Source organism: Falco cherrug, chromosome 1 (assembly GCF_023634085.1).
Source record: "Falco cherrug isolate bFalChe1 chromosome 1, bFalChe1.pri, whole genome shotgun sequence".
NCBI lineage: Eukaryota > Metazoa > Chordata > Aves > Falconiformes > Falconidae > Falco > Falco cherrug.
Window position 1 is genome coordinate 119,071,990 of NC_073697.1, and position 20,697 is coordinate 119,092,686.

Consider the following 20,697-nt stretch of genomic DNA (forward strand, 5'->3'; position numbering starts at 1 on the left):
CAGGCAACTTTGCCAAACAATGCTTTGCCAAAAATTTTTTGACCTAAGAAAGAGGAGGAGGGAGTTGTATGTGCAGACCAGAACCTATAAAAGTGGTGGTAGGACAAACCTGTTCTGTTTCCACAGAAAGCTTCAAGGTAAGAGTATGGAGGGCTGAGTGCTGGCAGAATCCCACTGCATTGCTGTTGCCTGTGGAACTGCTTCAGTTCAAAGGACCGCCTCTATCAATAGAGATTTTCCTCCTGTTTTCAAGTCACTGCCATATTTTTGCCCAGTGACTTACCCTTGAGAGTCTGCGCAAAAATAAGAAGGAAATTGTCATTTTTGTTTTTCAGTATTGACCAGCTTCCAGCCTGAGTGCCAGCTGGTATCACAAGAGGTAAGACTCTGATTTACCTACTCCATAGCAATAGACTTCCAAGATTTTTTTTTTTTTTTTTTTTGTGCAGCTGTATGGGCACTTCCCATACCCCTTTACATCTGTGCATACTAATGCAGTGCAATTCTACCTGAGCTTTATCTAAAAGAGCAAATTTCCTTTCATAAGCGGGTTGAACACATTTGTTTGGTACCTACTGGGAGATAGCTGACCTCTTACCACACAGAACTGTTAACAGGAGATTGCCTGTAAAGACAAACCCAGGAAAGAGAAGATAAATGAACAGCACGTACATAGTTAAGATTTTGTCAAATCCCACTGAGCCATTTTATTGAGAATTTTCCTCTTTTGGTACAAGTTAATCTCAAAGGATCAGCTTGAACTGGAAAAGGAAGAACAACTGGAGAAGCTAAAACTCTGATTTTGAACTAAGGTAAAAGCCTTGCATAGACAATCCACACCTGTGCTTCTGCTTAGTCCATACCTTTTTTTATGTTCCTCCATCTCTAAGATTTATAAAAATTACATGGTCTAATTTGTACAAAAGAGAAAGAATATAAGTGGGATTTCCTAATTCTGATAATGATTTCCCTTGGTATCGCTGCTGTTTTGTAGAGAAAATTTTTATATTGTGCAAATCAATCCAATTTTTCTGTGTAGCCTACGGAATCATTGATAGATTTAAAGAAACGAATGTGTAGAAGGTAATAATGGAGACAAAGTCAAAATAATCTAAATCAAAGACACTTATCTTCTTTAGGTTCTAAACAAGTTAAAGGATATCTAGGGTGAAAAGCAGGTAAGAAAGAGAGGGAGAATGTAAGAATAGGCTGAGCAAAACACTACAGAGAATCAGGTGTGTTGTACAAAGGTACATCTTCCCTCACTCAGAACTGTAGTCTGTCTCTCCGGTTCAGGCCTGTGCCATACTGCGCTCCATAAAGTGCAGCCATGTCATCAGACGCTGAGATGGCCATCTTTGGGGAGGCGGCTCCTTACCTCCGAAAATCGGAAAAGGAAAGAATTGCAGCCCAGAACAAGCCTTTCGATGCCAAGACATCCGTCTTTGTGGTACATGCAAAGGAATCCTATGTGAAAAGCACAATCCAGAGCAAAGAATCAGGGAAAGTCACTGTCAAGACTGAAGGTGGAGAAGTGAGTAAACCGTAAGATTTACAAACAGCATTTGATTCCTGCTCTGGGCTCTTAGCTGGCATGCAGGGACCTTTCTTTCCTCTGACAGACCCTGACCGTGAAGGAAGATCAAATCTTCTCCATGAACCCTCCCAAGTACGACAAGATCGAGGACATGGCCATGATGACCCACCTCCACGAGCCCGCTGTGCTGTACAACCTCAAAGAGCGTTACGCAGCCTGGATGATCTACGTAAGTACCAGCAGCAGCCTGCCTTTGGGCAGCCGGGAGGAACTGCTCTGCCAGGCCAAGTGGGAGCCAACGTGCTGTCTCCCTTCCTCGCAGACCTACTCGGGGCTCTTCTGCGTCACTGTCAACCCCTACAAGTGGCTGCCGGTGTACAACCCGGAGGTGGTGTTGGCCTACCGAGGCAAGAAGCGCCAGGAGGCCCCTCCACACATCTTCTCCATCTCGGACAACGCCTATCAGTTCATGCTGACTGGTGAGTTGCTTGACCTCCCTCACAGCAATCTAAACCAAGAAGGCCCAGTGATCTCACTGCGGTATGTGACAAGCCCAGCTAAAGACACCACAGAGATGTTTGACTGAGAACTTGGTCGATTTATGCAGGAATTAATTTCAAGTGAAACTGACCCAGAAGCATGCATGAGTCAGCACTGTGTATTATTTGCACATTGTTTTAAAAAATTCTACCCTTTCACACTGCAGAAACACTGCTTGACTTTGTTTACTACTTTTTTCCACTGATGGGGAGAAAGAATTATTATTCTATGTAATCCTCTATTTTAGACAAAAATAAACAGTTTGATTAGATTTCCTAATGAGAACTGTGTAAAGAACAAGTAGGTATGAAGCTTTTGAAAAGGACCGCATGCCTCCAACAGCTCTATGCATCCATTTTGGCTTTTATTTTCTGCTGTTGGGATCTTGAAAGAAATCAGGTAGTCTTAGACTACTACTTGTAGACTTGGGAGAAGCCCCGGCTTCCACAGCTTTACTTTTCATTCAGCTCAGTATTACCCAGGTCAACTGCAAACACTGTCTTTCATTCTGTCCCTTTCACAGATCGCGAGAACCAGTCGATCCTGATCACGTACGTACACCCCCTGCTCGGGTCCCTGTGGGGCTGCCCGGTGCCAGGGGACCTCCTGCCTGACCACACACTCTCTGCGTCTCTCTTTGGGTTGACAGCGGAGAATCCGGTGCCGGGAAGACTGTGAACACGAAGCGTGTCATCCAGTACTTTGCAACAATTGCAGCGAGCGGGGATAAGAAGAAGGAAGAGCAGCAGCAGGCAGGCAAAATGCAGGTGAGGTTCTAGGGATGGGAACCTGAAACTATCCAATTTATTTATGAGGTGTATCATGACAATAAGGTTTCTGTGTTAGGGGACACTTGAGGATCAAATCATCAGCGCCAACCCACTGCTGGAGGCCTTTGGAAACGCCAAGACCGTGAGGAACGACAACTCCTCACGCTTTGTAAGTTGTTGCCTGGCACAAAACAACTTCTTCCTTATCAGCGCACTGACTCAGATATTCTCGCAGTCAGGATTGGAAAAATGGATCTCAAGTGAGTTTTCTGCTTCTTTCAGGGCAAATTCATCAGAATCCATTTTGGCGCCACGGGGAAGCTGGCTTCAGCTGACATTGAAACATGTAAGTGACCCTTCTGGCCTGATCCCTCTCCTCCCAGCCTTCCTCAGTTCTTGCGCTCACTCTGTCCTACCGTCCTCGCCAGACCTGCTGGAGAAGTCCAGAGTCACTTTCCAGCTCAAGGCAGAAAGAAGCTACCACATATTCTATCAGATCATGTCCAACAAGAAGCCAGAGCTAATTGGTAGGAAAGATCACTAACTTCTCCAAGCAAGCATCACGCAGCAACACTCCATTCCTTTACGTGCCAATTCCATTTGATCTCTATGTGTTCGATCTTCTTTTCAGAGATGTTGCTCATCACCACCAACCCATATGACTATCAGTATGTGAGTCAAGGTGAGATCACGGTTCCCAGCATTAATGACCAGGAAGAGCTGATGGCCACAGATGTAAGTAACACACAGAAGTGTCCTTAGGCGCACTCTGACCTTTAACAGGCAAGGTACTTACTCTAATGATTCTTCTACCAGAGTGCCATTGACATCCTGGGCTTCACTGCTGATGAGAAGACAGCCATCTACAAGCTGACAGGGGCTGTCATGCACTACGGGAACCTGAAGTTCAAGCAGAAGCAGCGTGAGGAGCAGGCAGAGCCGGACGGCACAGAAGGTACCAGCACAATACACACCACAGCACAGATTATACCAGAGCACTCACTGATACAGGCAGTAATTCAGAGTCAGCATCACAGAACCGCAGCCACAGAACGGTCAGGGCTGGAAGGGACCTCTAGAGATCACCTAGTCCAACCCTCCTGCTAAAGCAGCTTCTCCTAGAGCAGAGCCTGTCCATTTCCCCAGGTGCTGGTATTGTACAATAGAAACATGACCGAAGCAGAGGACTTTGCTGGAAGAGCACAACTCAGTGGAAGATGCAGATTATTCTGAAGCATGCAAACTATGAGGGCCAGTGATTCCGAGAGCACACTGCTGCTATTGGCGAAGGCAGCCAGAAGCAACACAAGCTTTGCTGCTGTGCTGAATGGCAGCTTCCCAGACCCAGCACAGACCTAGGAGCCACCCTGCTCACTGCCTGAAGTTTATGTACCCAGGTCTCATTTATCATCAGCTGTAGTCCCCTCCTAATGGAATTGTTTCCAGGTGGTAGGAAGCCAGAATCCTGAAGCTGCTCTGCTTCAAAGCCCATATTCTGGAGACAGCTCCCAATGCCTCAGCTGAGAGCATCGTGCTGCTGCATTTTACATGGGGGGGTTTAAAGAAGCATCTGCTAATATGGCACCTATGGCTTATATGTTCTACATTTTCTTTTATATAAGCATTCTTTTCTTAAAGAAATCATTTTACATACTGTGCCTGCTGTCAGACTTTGGATTCAGTGGTAAAAGCAATAGGGGAAGATAGAATGCAAACTTTTCTTTGAGCTCGCACTTCCAAAAATAGCCCTTCATCTCATGTGTCTGGCTGTAGATTTGTAAAGTCATAATGCAGACTTTTGCATTCCGATTTCTTTTGTGTGATGCCTTTAAATTTACTTTATCACAAGTCACTGAAACAAACTGCACTGTATTTTCTTCTGATTGGATTTGCAATTATCTGCAAACTTATCATCACACCATGCTGATCTTTCCTTTTACTTTTTAACATGTATTATTGAGAAGTTTGCTCCCTAAATAACTCTAAACTTATTTTTCATTCAAAATTCAAAATAAACTATTAATAGTCGAAGAAAAACCACAAAACATAAATGCTCCATAATTACTGGAGTATGTTGCTTATGACAAACTATATTACTTTTTTATCTTAACTAATCTTTTTATCTGTACTAGAAATGTGTTTTAAAACTTTTTTTAAAGGAACAGTAATGTCTGCTGATACCTTAACAACTGATTTTTTTTTTGGTGTTTAGTGGCTGACAAGGCTGCCTACCTGATGGGTCTGAACTCAGCTGACCTGCTCAAGGCCCTCTGCTACCCCCGAGTCAAAGTTGGGAATGAGTACGTGACCAAGGGTCAAACTGTGCAGCAGGTAACAGAAATCCCTGGTTTTTTGACAAATCCATTGGACTTCCTCTTCTGCTCCACAAGCCTTCTGGTTTTTATTTTAGGTATACAATGCAGTTGGCGCCCTGGCAAAGGCTGTCTTTGAGAAGATGTTCCTGTGGATGGTTATTCGTATCAACCAACAGCTGGATACCAAGCAACCCAGACAGTACTTCATTGGTGTCCTGGACATCGCTGGCTTTGAGATCTTTGATGTAAGGCCAGTGTTTTATTACCATGCTTTGAGAAGTAACACTTTTATCTGCCAAAGTACTTAAGATGGAATTATGCCTTCCCGCCCCGCCCCCCCCCCCCCAAGAAATCATTTGATCCTTTCATCTAAAGCATCATGATTCCCACAGGTTTTTAATTGAGTATAGGCTTTTGAGTTGCACATATGCCAATGGAAATCCATAAATGCATCTTTTGACTGATTTCAAACAGTAGACTAAACATGGCATTTGGTACCTAATGCAGAGACGCCAGATCCATAGATGTAATTTGTGCTTAGAAGACTTGGGACATGCTTTGAAATCAGCATTTGGAAATGTTGGAAAACTATTATGTTGTGGAGCCTCCTCTAACTAAATTAGGGCAGTCTAGTATATATCAAAACTGACAAGTCTGAAATATTAAAGTGACATAAGCATCTAGAGATCATAAACATATAGAAAATATTTAGCTTGACAAAAGAGACAAACTGACAGAAATTCCAAAATCCTGGCTAAGCGAAGAAGGAACACTTGCAGATCCCCCTGTAACTTGGTACAAAGAGCCAGCATGTTCTTAATCCTTAGCTTTCTAAATTTACATTAACAGGAATCATTTTTTGTAATTCTGCAGTTCAACAGCCTGGAGCAGCTGTGCATCAACTTCACCAACGAGAAACTGCAACAGTTCTTCAACCACCACATGTTCGTGCTGGAGCAGGAGGAGTACAAGAAGGAAGGAATTGAATGGGAGTTCATTGACTTTGGGATGGACCTGGCTGCCTGCATTGAGCTCATTGAGAAGGTAGAGAGAATCTTTCTGTTTCAGGGAAGCACATTTCTTTCATGGTCATTTATTTTAGTCCAGTCATTCTTAATAAAATGACACATTATCGTTGAATTCTCCCAGCCCATGGGCATCTTCTCCATCCTGGAAGAGGAGTGCATGTTCCCCAAGGCAACTGACACCTCTTTCAAGAACAAGCTCTACGACCAGCACCTGGGCAAGTCCAACAACTTCCAGAAGCCCAAGCCTGCCAAAGGCAAGGCTGAGGCCCACTTCTCCCTGGTGCACTATGCTGGCACGGTGGACTATAACATCACTGGCTGGCTTGACAAGAACAAGGACCCCCTGAATGAAACTGTTGTGGGGCTGTACCAGAAATCATCAATGAAGACACTGGCCTTACTCTTTGCCTCTGCTGGAGGAGAGGCAGGTCAGTTCTGTGAAATTCTTTTTTTCATTTTTATTTAATGACTACCAGAGGCATAAATATCAGCTTGGGTGTTCTAAAGAAAACACATGTAATACAGATTCTCCCATGGTTTGAATTTATTAATAAAGGAAAAGATCAAATGTATTTCAGGCCTTCTCCTCAGCCATGATAACCCCTTTCATTATCGCACACATTTGTTCCCGTATTCCTTTAGACTGAGTGTTGACTCTGTTTCCCGCTGCAACCTAGCTCCCTTTTTTAGCATGATAGATACATATAAACGAGCTTCTTGCAGTCTTATAGAGAAAAAATTTACAAATCAAAGTTTTGAAACCATCTTTTTTCGGTATTCAGAGAGTAGTGGTGGTGGTGGTGGCAAGAAAGGAGGCAAGAAGAAGGGTTCTTCTTTCCAGACTGTATCAGCTCTTTTCAGGGTAAGTACATAAATCATACTATCTATTTTTTTCCTTTTTTTTTTTTTAAGTTAAAGACTGTGAAACCTCACACTAACTCCAACAAGGCAGGTTTACTGCACCTATTAACAGTTTTCTGCATCAAGACCATCTTTTCAGTTATTCATAAATAAGCTGACTGTAAGTCAGCTGAGGCCAGCTGAGGAAGGTACAACTTGATCTGAGCTTTCTTGATACGTTGGAAAAAGTGCTTAGGTCAGCTCTTCCTCCTCTCCCTCTGCCTTGGGAAGACAATGGTGGATACAACTACCTGCCTCAGGGGATCACAAGTCTGGATCAACAAATACAAATGGATGGGCATTTGCACATGGTAATACATAACATATAATACATAACACGTAAGTGTTTGCACATGATTATACATATGAAGTCAAGGCAATAGAGAAACACCAAGGCCACTTACCTTTCCACCAATGGGCAGAGCTTAAGGCAGGTGGAAACAGTCATGTTTCAGAACCAGTGGCATCCTGCTACTAACTGGCATACTGAAGTTTTTCACACTGTGAAAGAGGTAAGTTTCTTAGCAGCTCCAAACCAGGGCTAAACTGAGAACTGTTAGGACCTAGCTAGTAAAAGTGATTGCTAAAATCAGAGATAGTTCATGGGTTTCCTTCTAAAAACACTAGGACGGGGTGCTGTAGGACTTGCCACTCAAGCCTTTTCTCTACAACTTGTGACCCCATTGTCACAAACAAGGAGTTTTTCTTGTCTTCTGCTCAACCTTTGTCAAATATATCTTCACAAGTAGCACCTAATGCCATTAAGCTTCTATTTCCTAGCCTTCTCTGCACTTGTTCCTTGTCCCTCTTCCCTTTTGTCCTATTTTTGATTTAATTTCTGTTCCCATCAATAGTCAGTGTCTACCACAGACTGAGAATCTGGTGATTACAAAGTATCATCTCTCATTCAGAATTATGCCTTTTGCCACAGACTTCTGGTCACTATTCACCATAGGTGTCCTATTCACCATAGGTGTCCTGTCTGAGTGGATGTGTCCCTCAGTCTCTTGAAAACACATTACACATGCTTGTGACTTTCTTTCACGCTCAAGACTTAAAGGCAGAAGAAAACTCAAATTAGAATGATTATAGGTGTAAACAGTGAATCTATTATTGCTTTTCAACACTTTACTCACATCTGACGATGTACCTGCAGAGGTACCATTTGTTAATGAAAATCTTTGCTTATGAACCCACAGGAGAACCTGAACAAGCTGATGACCAATCTACGGAGCACTCACCCACATTTTGTGCGCTGTATCATCCCCAATGAAACAAAAACACCTGGTAAGAACCTCAAATAGACAGAAATCACAGTGTGATGCAGGCATTAGTCTCTATGCTTTATCATTAAGTATCAAATAATTGTCTTATTTGCTTAGGTGCCATGGAGCATGAACTGGTGCTACACCAGCTGCGCTGCAATGGTGTGCTGGAAGGGATCAGAATTTGCAGGAAGGGATTCCCCAGCAGAATCCTCTATGCAGACTTCAAACAAAGGTCAGTCTCTTTGCTGGTCTCCATTCTGTCTTTACTGCATAAGTAGTACATCTCAACTATTTTAACATTGGTGGTTATTTTTTTATACCAATTCTATCTGATTATAACTGAAAGAAGGAGGAAATGTTGGACCGTATAACCAAAGGCAACATGAGTGGCTAGCAAAAGAGAAACTGTTGGAAATGAAGAGAGAAGTCAGATGTCCTCACTGACTGCTGTTCATCAAACAGCTGAACTTTGCCAGTGTATTTCAATATGGAAGCACAATGAAGCTACAAAAGCCAAAGCTTAAAAAATTAAAAAATGCAGATTGGGATATGGCTACAACACGTTCTCAGGCAAAAATTGGAAACTCAGAGTGCTTTGGCCATTGTATCAGCTCCAAGTTTCAGGGGCAGATGCTTTCTTCCTATGCATCTAATGGCAACATTTCTCTCTAGCAATTTACTACAACATAGTGAAAAAGAAACCAGACTGAAATGGCTGGAGATCAGTGTCCTCTTTTCATCTATGACTGATTACCTAAAGACAGAAAAAGTTTACTTAGTTTTGTTACCATCAGATTAGGACTTCATTATAACCATGTCTTTGAACAAGGGATGGAATTCCAACTTCCTCAGCCTCATTTGTCTGCAAAGACTGCTGTTAATTTCAGGAAACATTATAACCTTATGACTTGAGATTGTCTTCATTAATATTTCCTTTCATTCCACAGATACAAGGTGCTTAATGCCAGCGCTATCCCAGAGGGACAGTTCATTGACAGCAAGAAGGCTTCTGAGAAGCTGCTTGGGTCAATCGATGTGGATCACACCCAGTACAAATTTGGCCACACCAAGGTACAAGCCCTCCTTGACTCACTCACAGCATGTCTGTGCTTTGCTCTGCCTGACAGTGACGGGCTGCAACATTCCCTTTCTCAAGGTCTTCTTCAAAGCTGGGCTGCTGGGACTCCTGGAGGAGATGAGGGATGAGAAGCTGGCACAGCTCATCACCCGCACACAGGCCAGGTGCAGGGGCTTCCTGATGAGAGTGGAGTACCAGAGAATGGTGGAGAGGAGGTAGACATTCCCCAGCTTCACTTAAACCCCTGAACTTGGGGGAAACTGTTGGCACTCATCATACTGAAGATATTCAATGTGCGCTTTAATTGTGCTTCAGGGAGTCCATCTTCTGCATCCAGTACAACGTTCGTGCATTCATGAACGTGAAGCACTGGCCCTGGATGAAGCTGTACTTCAAGATCAAGCCCTTGCTGAAGAGTGCAGAGTCTGAGAAGGAGATGGCCAACATGAAGGAAGAGTTTGAGAAAACCAAGGAAGAGCTTGCAAAGTCTGAGGCAAAGAGGAAGGAGCTGGAGGAGAAAATGGTGAAACTGGTGCAGGAAAAAAACGATCTGCAGCTCCAGGTGCAGTCGGTGAGTATTATTAGTGTATTTCTTCCAGAGGTAAATTAATTAGGTCTAAATCCTCTCCCATAATACAGAATTCCCACACTACATACTAAATTGCCTTAGGAAACATTTTAATCTGAATCACTAATTGTAAAATTCAGACCACTCAGTGTCAACATTACAATATGAGGTTTTAAATTGGGAGCGACTTTCAAAGTTTCTGTGCCTGCAGGTATATTTCTCCATGCAAGCTCACAATATAAGGTCCAACTGTAGTCACTACACAGTTGGTACACACAGTTAACAGAGTCTGAGGAGCAATTCCATTGAATACTTACCAGGTTTTTAATCAGTTGCCTAACTAAATGATCCTTCTGTTGTTTCTTAGGATACATGGTATCTCACCTGTCCTCCTGCAGCTACTATTCCAGGAAGACACAAATACCCTCGTCATTCTAACTGTCAGCCCTATGTGTGTCTTCAATGCCCTTTGGAAGATCAAAAGATTTGGCAACATTTACACAGTGCTCTTCTGTCTTTTAGTGTCTACTTTGCAGCTTCAAAATAAAGTCAGGTTCAAGTTGAAACCACCATATCTAGATTATGTTCCGATTTATCTGGAACAAAGAAGGTGGATTCAAAGTCAGTCATGCCAAGAAGAGCTTTTACAGATGCAAAACAAAAAAGATCTGTCCACAATTATATTCAGTTATTAACTCTCAAGGAACATAATCAAAATCCTTAGTAAAAAAAGTATTTTCAGCTATATAGACATGTTATCTATAAACCCAGCAATAGACAATACTTGATTAGAGTAAAAAAATTAAATAGAACAAAACCCTACTCTGATTTAAAAGAGGCTGTACACAAATAATTCTGCAGAAGATAATAAAAAGTAATTCCAAGTTTCTTCTCTCAGCAGTAAATACCACTTTTTCTATGCAGTTTTTCCTAGAACATGACATGAGCAAACAAAACTATGTTTCTCTAACAGGAAGCTGATGCTTTGGCTGATGCTGAGGAAAGGTGTGACCAGCTCATCAAAACCAAAATCCAGCTGGAAGCCAAAATTAAGGAGGTGACTGAAAGGGCTGAGGATGAGGAGGAAATCAATGCTGAGCTGACAGCCAAGAAGAGAAAACTGGAGGATGAATGTTCAGAGCTCAAGAAAGATATTGATGACCTGGAGTTAACGTTGGCCAAGGTTGAGAAGGAAAAACATGCCACTGAAAACAAGGTATGAGGCAGAACCTGTCACCCCTACTCCAGAAAAGAGCATGTGCTGTTACAGGACTTCTGCATCTACTTCCTTTATTTACACTTGCTCTCTACTTCTCAAAGGTGAAAAACCTCACAGAGGAGATGGCAGCCCTGGACGAGACCATTGCCAAGCTGACTAAAGAGAAGAAAGCCCTCCAAGAGGCCCATCAGCAGACACTGGATGACCTGCAGGCAGAGGAGGACAAAGTCAATACGCTGACCAAAGCTAAGACCAAGCTGGAGCAGCAAGTGGACGATGTAAGCACGGTTGTCCAGAAGAACAGGGCGGGTATAGATTATAGAACTGGCTGGTAGAGCACTGATGGTTATCTTCTATTCAGCTGGAAGGGTCCCTGGAGCAAGAGAAGAAACTGCGCATGGACCTTGAGAGAGCTAAGAGGAAACTCGAAGGAGACCTGAAGCTGGCCCATGACAGCATCATGGATTTGGAAAACGACAAGCAGCAGCTGGATGAGAAACTGAAGAAGTAAGCGTGGCTGTGGGGCACCAGACTGTGGGGCTGGTGCGCTTGGCGGGTTTTTGCTCAGACGCTAACACAGTTTGCTTTGCCCAAAGGAAAGACTTTGAAATCAGCCAGATCCAGAGCAAAATTGAGGATGAGCAAGCCCTGGGCATGCAGTTACAGAAGAAGATCAAGGAGCTGCAGGCAAGTGTCTGGCCCTTCCCCTCTCTCAGCCAGTCTCAGGTCGGGAAGGAGGAGGGCATGGGTGCGAAGGGTGCCTAATGTTCCCCAGGCTCGTATTGAGGAGCTGGAGGAGGAAATTGAGGCAGAGCGAACCTCTCGGGCAAAAGCCGAGAAGCATCGGGCTGACCTGTCGAGGGAGCTAGAGGAGATCAGCGAGCGCCTGGAAGAAGCCGGAGGGGCTACCGCCGCTCAGATTGAGATGAACAAGAAGCGTGAGGCAGAATTTCAGAAGATGCGTCGCGACCTGGAGGAGGCCACGCTGCAGCACGAAGCCACGGCTGCGGCCCTGCGCAAGAAGCACGCGGACAGCACCGCTGAGCTTGGGGAGCAGATCGACAACCTGCAGCGAGTGAAGCAGAAGCTGGAGAAGGAGAAGAGTGAGCTCAAGATGGAGATTGACGACTTGGCCAGTAACATGGAGTCTGTCTCCAAAGCCAAGGTACAGAAATACCTTATAGGTTTTTCTGACCAACAGAATTCTATACAATACAACATCTGCCACCTGCTGTTATTAAGAGTGTGGATGGTTAACCCCTCCCCTTCTGTACAGGCAAGTCTGGAAAAGATGTGTCACACACTGGAAGATCAACTAAGTGAGATTAAGACAAAAGAAGAGGAGCATCAGCGCATGATTAATGACCTCAGTGCTCAAAGAGCTCGTCTGCAGACAGAATCAGGTAAGACATACACATCTGTGATGTGCAAATTAATAGCGTCAGAGAGGTAATGCAGAAAAGACCATCCTGCGTATAAGGTCTTTCAGACATGCTTTGTCTATACTGTAATGGAAATACATGAAATGGGATCATAAGCTTCAGTAAGGTCTGCTATCTTCTTTTACACGCCCATATGTCCAAAATACTGTCATCAATAGCAATAAAAGGCTTGTGTATCTGCAAACTTTTCCAGGTGAATATTCACGACAGGTGGAGGAGAAAGATGCTCTGATTTCACAGCTGTCAAGAGGCAAGCAAGCTTTCACTCAACAAATCGAGGAAATCAAGAGGCACCTAGAGGAAGAGATAAAGGTGAGAAGGCTTCGTCATAAACATATGAAATCACAGAATCAACAAGATGAGAGAGAGAAAAAAAACACTTAGGTAACTCAGTGCAGGTCTTATGTTAGCTTTGCTCCCCCAGCCTTGCAGCCTATGCACTAATTTTTTTGCAGATTCCCAGGTCTTACTCTCTCACTCAGTAGCTTGCACTCCCTCCCACCAGAATAACCCAGTGTCTATCAACACTGCAGTCAGCCTTCCCAGGATATTTCTATTCATTCTTGCACCACGCGTTTTTTCTCCCAGGCCAAGAACGCGCTGGCCCACGCCTTGCAGTCTGCTCGCCACGACTGTGACCTGCTGCGGGAGCAATACGAGGAGGAGCAGGAAGCCAAGGGGGAGCTGCAGCGCGCCCTGTCCAAGGCCAACAGTGAAGTGGCCCAGTGGAGAACCAAATACGAGACGGACGCTATTCAGCGCACGGAGGAGCTGGAGGAGGCCAAGTACGTGGGAAGCGGGATGTCAAACGGCTGGAGAAGACTGAGGCTGTCAAGGGAAAGTGGAGTCTCTGGGAGTGGGTTACGACAGGGGTGGGACAAAGGCAGGGATCTGTTGTCTTTGTGGTAGAGGGGTCAGAGGGAGAGACAGGAAAGCGTGCTGTGGAAAAAGTGCAAACTGGAAGGACAAACGTAGCCCTTAGGGCTAGAAATGCGGAACCAGGCTGAATACTCCTTAGGTGCTAGGACACAGAGTGACAGAACCTGTAGGCAGCATGCAGTCTTGGAACAGAAAAAACACTGTGAAAGGCACTGGGCTCAGAGCCCCCAGAAGCGGCCAGCTGCCCTCTCACCGAAGTACAAAATGGGCTGCCCTCTGGTCTCTGACCTGGAGCTGTACTTATCTCCCCCCAGGAAGAAGCTGGCCCAGCGCCTGCAGGAAGCAGAGGAACACGTTGAAGCTGTGAATGCCAAATGTGCCTCCCTGGAGAAGACAAAGCAGAGGCTGCAGAATGAAGTGGAGGACCTGATGATTGATGTGGAGCGATCAAATGCTGCCTGCGCAGCTCTGGATAAGAAGCAGAAGAACTTTGACAAGGTCTTGTGGGCTCCAGCCCTGGGGTTCCTGGGCAGAGCGTCCCCTCCCGATTGCCACATCCACGCTCACGTGCCGTTTCCCTTCAGATCCTGGCAGAATGGAAGCAGAAGTATGAGGAAACGCAGGCTGAGCTGGAGGCCTCCCAGAAGGAGGCTCGCTCCCTCAGCACGGAGCTCTTTAAGATGAAGAATGCCTACGAGGAGTCCCTGGACCACCTGGAAACGCTGAAGCGTGAGAACAAGAACTTGCAGCGTAAGTCCCTGGCCCTCTGCTCCTGGCTGGGCTTTCCCACTGTCCACCACTACCCACCGCTCCACAGGGGTCTGTGCCTGCGTGTCTGCAAAGATGCCCGTCACCTTGGTGCGGCAGGACCCTTCCCGTTCTGCTCCGTGCCTGACCGTGCCGTTGGCCTTTGCTCCCACAGAGGAGATCGCTGACCTCACAGAGCAGATTGCAGAGGGAGGCAAGGCCATTCATGAGCTGGAGAAAGCCAAGAAGCAGATTGAGCAGGAGAAATCTGAACTCCAGGCCTCGCTGGAGGAAGCTGAGGTACACAGCATTACTTATGGCTCTCTTACATGTCTTGGATCTCTGTCTCGTTGTAAACACTGCGGAGTCATTGCCAGGCACAGGAGGAAAAGAGTGTTTGTATAAAAGCGTGGCAATATTATCTAAACCTGGCATTCCTTTATACTCAGGGCTTCGGGGTCAACATTTGTCTTATGAAAAGTATTCCTGTTCACTCTTTCTCAGGCGTCCCTTGAACATGAAGAGGGGAAGATCTTGCGCCTCCAGCTTGAGCTCAACCAGGTGAAGTCTGAGATTGACAGGAAGATAGCCGAGAAAGATGAGGAGATTGACCAGATGAAGAGGAACCACCTCAGAATTGTGGAGTCCATGCAGAGCACCCTGGACGCTGAGATCAGGAGCAGGAATGAGGCCCTGCGGCTGAAGAAGAAGATGGAGGGAGACCTGAATGAAATGGAGATCCAGCTGAGCCATGCCAACCGCGTGGCTGCAGAGGCACAAAAGAACCTGAGAAACACGCAGGCTGTGCTCAAGGTCTGTTCAGCAAAGCAACAGGGAGAGAAATGACGTCTCTGACAATTCTGGTGCACAAGCGCACGCTGCCACCTTGCCATTTCTCTTGTCCCTTTTACAGGATACCCAGATACACTTGGACGATGCTCTGAGGACGCAGGAGGACCTGAAGGAGCAGGTGGCCATGGTGGAGCGCCGAGCAAACCTGCTGCAGGCTGAAATTGAGGAGCTGCGGGCAGCCCTGGAGCAGACGGAGCGGTCAAGGAAGGTGGCTGAGCAGGAACTGATGGATGCAAGTGAGCGTGTGCAGCTCCTCCATACCCAGGTCAGTGTATAAATATGTTTAGTATTTATACTTGTGTTCCATATATATAAAATAACTGAAGACTGGCTGAACTGTAACACTGTTTTGTAAAATGCATTGTAATTTTCATAATATGTATAACAAATTATAGAAGTTACTTTTCAGTTTCAGGTGTAATATGGATTTCATTTAACTACACAGTACAGATACCTTATAAGCAATAAATTCAGAGAGATACATTGAGGTTCTTACTCTACAACTTAAGTTCAATAGCTTTCACATTTGCATTTGTGACTGTAAATTCAAAATTAGGTTGAACATCAACAAAATAGGAATGCACAAATCCTGCCATTAACATTTAATAATGTCATTATAAGTGTTTTATAGCACCAATTAAAACTTTTACTGCCAGTAGATTGAAAGTGGTAAGGAAGGACTATGTCTTTTTTCTTTATAAGTCTAAACTTCTCTTTCTTTTGACTGAGGAAGTGTAAGAAAGGGTTTTGAGGAGGATGCTGCTGAAATACATCACAGCTGAGAAATTAACAGCTACCACAGCAGCTCTTTTACAACAGAATCCCATGTGACTGGAGGCAGAATTTAATAGTAAAAAGCCAACATTTATGCAATGTAATGACATTGATACATTATTGCAAGTTAACAAAAAGAATTCTGATGTTGATACTTTTCAACAGAACACCAGCTTGATCAACACCAAGAAGAAGCTGGAGACAGACATTACCCAAATCCAGAGTGAAATGGAGGATACGATCCAGGAAGCCCGCAATGCTGAAGAGAAGGCCAAGAAGGCCATCACAGATGTGAGTTGGGGGCTCCCTTCAGTGCCGATGGTGGGAGTAATTTCCCTCACATGGTCTCCAGCCCCACAATGGCTTTGACCCTTTGCTCTCATCAGGCAGCCATGATGGCAGAAGAGCTGAAGAAGGAGCAGGACACCAGCGCCCACCTGGAGAGGATGAAGAAGAACCTGGACCAGACGGTGAAGGACCTGCAGCACCGTCTGGATGAGGCCGAGCAGCTGGCTCTGAAGGGAGGCAAGAAGCAAATCCAGAAGCTGGAGGCCAGAGTGCGTGGGGCTTTTCTTTGTGCATGAGTGAGCACGCCACGTTAGCAGCCAGCAGGGAAGCTCCAAAGATGGGCTTCTCGTTGCAGGTGCGGGAGCTGGAAGGGGAGGTGGATGCTGAGCAGAAGCGCAGCGCTGAAGCCGTGAAGGGCATGCGCAAGTACGAGAGGAGGGTGAAGGAGCTGACCTACCAGGTAAGGCAGGAGGCTTCTTTGTGTTGACACACTCTTCTTCCAGGATGTCGAAATGTTGGTACTTTACCTCCCAGAGGGCTTTCTTTCTATACATCAGTCAGTGACACGTTTAACAGGATTTTGACTTCTGTCCTCCTGGACAGCAGTGCTCCATAAGAAATGTTACTCCATCTTTTTCACATTTATGGAATGTAGAGGAAAAGGCTAACGAGGGCTTCTCTTAATTGCCATTCTCTGTAGTCTGAGGAGGACCGGAAGAATATTCTCAGGCTGCAGGATCTGGTGGACAAGCTGCAAATGAAGGTGAAATCCTACAAGAGACAAGCTGAGGAGGCTGTAAGTATCACTCTGACCAAGGTCAGACTTCCTTCTGATGGTGGTGGAATTCGATGTTGGTGTTTTCTTCTGTCCATCTTATTAAAAAGTTGACTGTTTTGATGCATTTGCTGCTGCAAAACAGTGGGGAATGTTCTGGGTTTGGAAGGAACTGTACTTCCCCAGCTCCATTTGTTTTGCCGTAAGCCTCACTTACTGCCTCTCTCCCTTCCTACCCTACCCTGAGTGTTAGAAGATCCTGCTAGTCTGCCTGTTCAGGACTCTGCCTTGAACTCTGCCTAGACTATGTTGTGTGAAATGTGGCCATGGTCTTTTTGACACTCAGATGTTCTTTTCTCTTCTGGCACACTTAGTGCCTTGAGCAGCTTCTTACCTGGGTTTTTAACCTGCCCTGCTTCTGCAGCTGTGGCATTTAAATTTTTTTTTGTCCAGTTTTCAGATTTTTAATGTCCATACACTGCCTATTTTTTTCACAACTCACTCTCCCCACACAGGAGGAGCTGTCCAATGTCAACCTCTCCAAGTTCCGCAAGATCCAGCACGAGCTGGAGGAAGCCGAGGAGCGGGCTGACATTGCAGAGTCGCAGGTCAACAAGCTCCGAGTGAAGAGCCGTGAGTTTCATGGCAAGAAGATAGCAGAGGAGGAATGAGGATTCCAAGGCGAAAAAGTGACCTGAGGCATGCATAAAATGTAAATCTCTGTGTTGCTTTCTTCTGTAATTATCATTTATGTCTCTGTAATAAAAACAGTAGAGACCTTTACATATGATCAGTGATCAGCGTGTGTTATTCTAACACTCATTATTTTTGTAGTACATGTACACAGTTCATGTTTTCATTTTAAAGTATATTAAACAGCAATACATATTTACATTTTTAAAAATGCATGAAGAATAATAAAAATTATATAGATTCACTATTCATCTTGTAATGAGATGTAAGCAATTATTTGATAGAGTAAAACTACATTATTTCAAGTTATTTTGATGAATCTTAGGGAAAAAAAAAGAAGAAAAAAACAAAAAAAGATAAAGGAAAAAAGAAAAGGAAAGGGGATTCCGGCAACATTTTTTTTCTTAAATTTATATATTATTTTTATTAATTGAAAATGTTGATTGTTTGGTTAGGTTTCAGCGTGTGAGAAACTCAAATTTCTACTTTGATTCAGGAGACTGATGTTCATTCCAAGTATTGACAAGCACTCAAACCACTGTAGTGAGATAGTGGCATGAAGACAAACCCTCACTGTCTTTCTCAGAAGCTGTTTTGTTTCCCATGTAGCACAAAATGATAGCCAGTTCACAGGCAGGGTGACTGACAAGAATCCACAGGTAAAAGACTATGGAAGAAAGAATAGCTAAGGCTGCAGACTCCTAGACATGGGTAAAATAGTATTTCATGGACAACTGAAAGATAATTGAACATATATTAAGACGGATAAAGGTGATGAAGTGTTTTCTTTTTTTCATTGTAGATAAAATATAAAGAAGTCATTTCACAGATAAAAATAACAAGTTTAAGTGAAATTGCTTTCAAGAATTGTGACAGTTTCTACTGAGGTATTAACATGGTATCAGGAAAGTCTGCTACACTTACCAGAGACTAGATTTCAATATGGATAGGTATTTCTGTATTACAAAAAAGAGAAACAATTCTGGAGTTGTTGATTCAGTTTAAAAGAAGGGATACACAGATACTACTTAAATCACCTTTTTAGACAGTAAGGAAAATTTTTAACATAACAATTGATGGACATAAAAGTTTAGAATGTAAGAGGTGCAGCAACTATCAACAGTGGATAAAGTCTGTTGATGTCCTTGTGTTTAAAAACCACCTTCTATAGAAATCAAACCATGTTTCATAATGAAAATCATGTTCAGGGTGAGATTCACCTGCCATATCTTGACACAGGTAGACACCTATGGAAGAGCTGGCCTCATCTCACTGCTTTATTTCACTGTTCCCTGCATGCACACTTGCTGTAGGAGACCTGCAAAAGAGCTCTGTGAAAAGCAAACATACAGGGTTTTCTATATTCTCTGCAGTCTGACATGCACAAACAATTTGTCTCTGCTTGGACATCAAGAGGGATGGAAAAGTATCTGCCTCTCCTGGAGGAGCAGGGCCAGGAGAAGGCAGTCCTGTGTTAGAAGGAGTCCCTGATGAAAGATGTGTTGTGGAAATGGAAGAAAGATAGAACAGGTGTTCTCTGACAGGTCAAGCCCAACCAGCCAGTGTTGCGCCAGCAGCCCTGGGAGAAGATGAACTGTTAGGTACAGAATACTGCTTTCCTCATCTGTCTGTAAAGAAGAGAGATCAGTCATGCACCCACACTAATCTTTACAGATCTAAATCTCTGGAAGGACCCTATGATTAAGAACACTACAAGAGATGCCCCTGAACAAGATCCCCAAATGCATTGAAATCCCCAAATACAATAACATAAGGAAATGGAAAATGTTCTTTTCTTAAGAACGGATTATTCATCCAAACCATAACATTTTGTGCTAAACTGAATTAGACATTCAACATTAACATGTTGACTGCAAATGCAACATAAGATAAAGTACAGCACTGATTGTGTAAGGCGTCTAACTAGTGATCACACTTTACAGACAGGTAAGTAAATTAGATGGTTTGGAAATACATTCATTGCATCTAGGGGCTCTGGTAAATTAGAAGTGAAGCTGTATAGGGACTGCTGTTACTGCTAAATAAATTTGATTTTGCTAAGCCACAGCGAGAGAGAGCGTGAGATTCATTTTGTTGGTATTTTTGGCATATGTGACAAGCTTTAGCAGCTACCTCAAACGTGCTGTTTATTTAAAGCAAGTGCTTGACATCTTTTGCCATCCCACAATTGTTAATCCCCAGGCGACCTTCATGTGTCCTTTTTGGATATCTTTTCTAACCCTCCAGCCAGCCTTCATGTGCTGTAAGAAACCACTGCCCTCAAATACTAAGGGTTCTTAATAAAACATGCAAATAACGCTTGGGCAACAAGATAGGTGGAATTAGGAAGGGACAATAATCCATTCATTTTGGAAATGGCAGTGCAGGACCCACCATACCTGAGTGTCTCTGGTGCTTTTAGCACTCCTGAACCCTTCAGGTGATTGTGGCACCCTTTGTACAAGCAGCAACCAGCTCCCCTGTGACACTGGTGATGCTAAACACAACTCACCTGCAGTGAGAAGCATCGCCCACCGCAGGGTTTGTAAGCATGCTAACACATGCCCTGCTCTTCTAAGGGTTCATCAGAGACCTCCATTAATACATCACAGGTTTTGGTACTGGCCACATTTCAGGAAGGGTGGCAGGGGGTGAACAAGCTGTTCTGGCTAATGCACTTATTCATTTGGCCACGCACTAGGAAAGACAGCGTGCTTATCTGCTGCAGGGCACCAGCTCGGCTCCTGAGCTCAGGGACTCTCAGGGGAAGCGTGTGGGGAGGCAGGCCGGTGAATGCCAGCTATGAGCTGGTTTTAAAGCCCCTTTCAGCAGTCTGTTCTGCTCTCCGGGAATTCCAGTAGTTCCCTTTCTCCTTTCACTATTTTTTTCAGCCTCGGAACACCCTGCTTTGCCCCTGGTGCCTCACCGCCAGCGCCTGCCCGAGCTCTGCCCTGGTGTCCTCAGCCATGGCGCAGCCTGCCACAGGCCAGGGCTGGCTCAGGGCTCCACCAGCCACCTCAGGGC

General features: G+C 44.5%; 1 protein-coding gene across 1 annotated transcript; it reads left to right on the forward strand.

Moving 5' to 3' along the window:
• The first annotated feature begins 1,269 nt into the window (after positions 1–1,269).
• On the forward strand, positions 1,270–17,829 carry LOC102052281 (myosin-1B-like). Its single transcript, XM_055723756.1, has 38 exons — positions 1,270–1,534; positions 1,623–1,766; positions 1,860–2,016; positions 2,601–2,628; positions 2,727–2,844; positions 2,924–3,016; positions 3,130–3,193; positions 3,276–3,374; positions 3,479–3,582; positions 3,664–3,802; positions 5,060–5,178; positions 5,258–5,407; positions 6,036–6,206; positions 6,312–6,618; positions 6,973–7,052; positions 8,290–8,377; positions 8,473–8,590; positions 9,306–9,429; positions 9,515–9,651; positions 9,752–10,007; positions 10,978–11,220; positions 11,325–11,501; positions 11,585–11,730; positions 11,820–11,910; positions 11,999–12,388; positions 12,500–12,626; positions 12,859–12,977; positions 13,254–13,450; positions 13,859–14,042; positions 14,129–14,294; positions 14,467–14,591; positions 14,796–15,104; positions 15,205–15,408; positions 16,083–16,208; positions 16,304–16,474; positions 16,561–16,665; positions 16,906–17,001; positions 17,496–17,829. Exons 1-38 carry the CDS (start codon positions 1,331–1,333, stop codon positions 17,649–17,651), a joined length of 5,832 nt encoding a protein of 1,943 aa, XP_055579731.1. The 5' UTR covers positions 1,270–1,330; the 3' UTR covers positions 17,652–17,829.
• Positions 17,830–20,697: the final 2,868 nt, after the last annotated feature.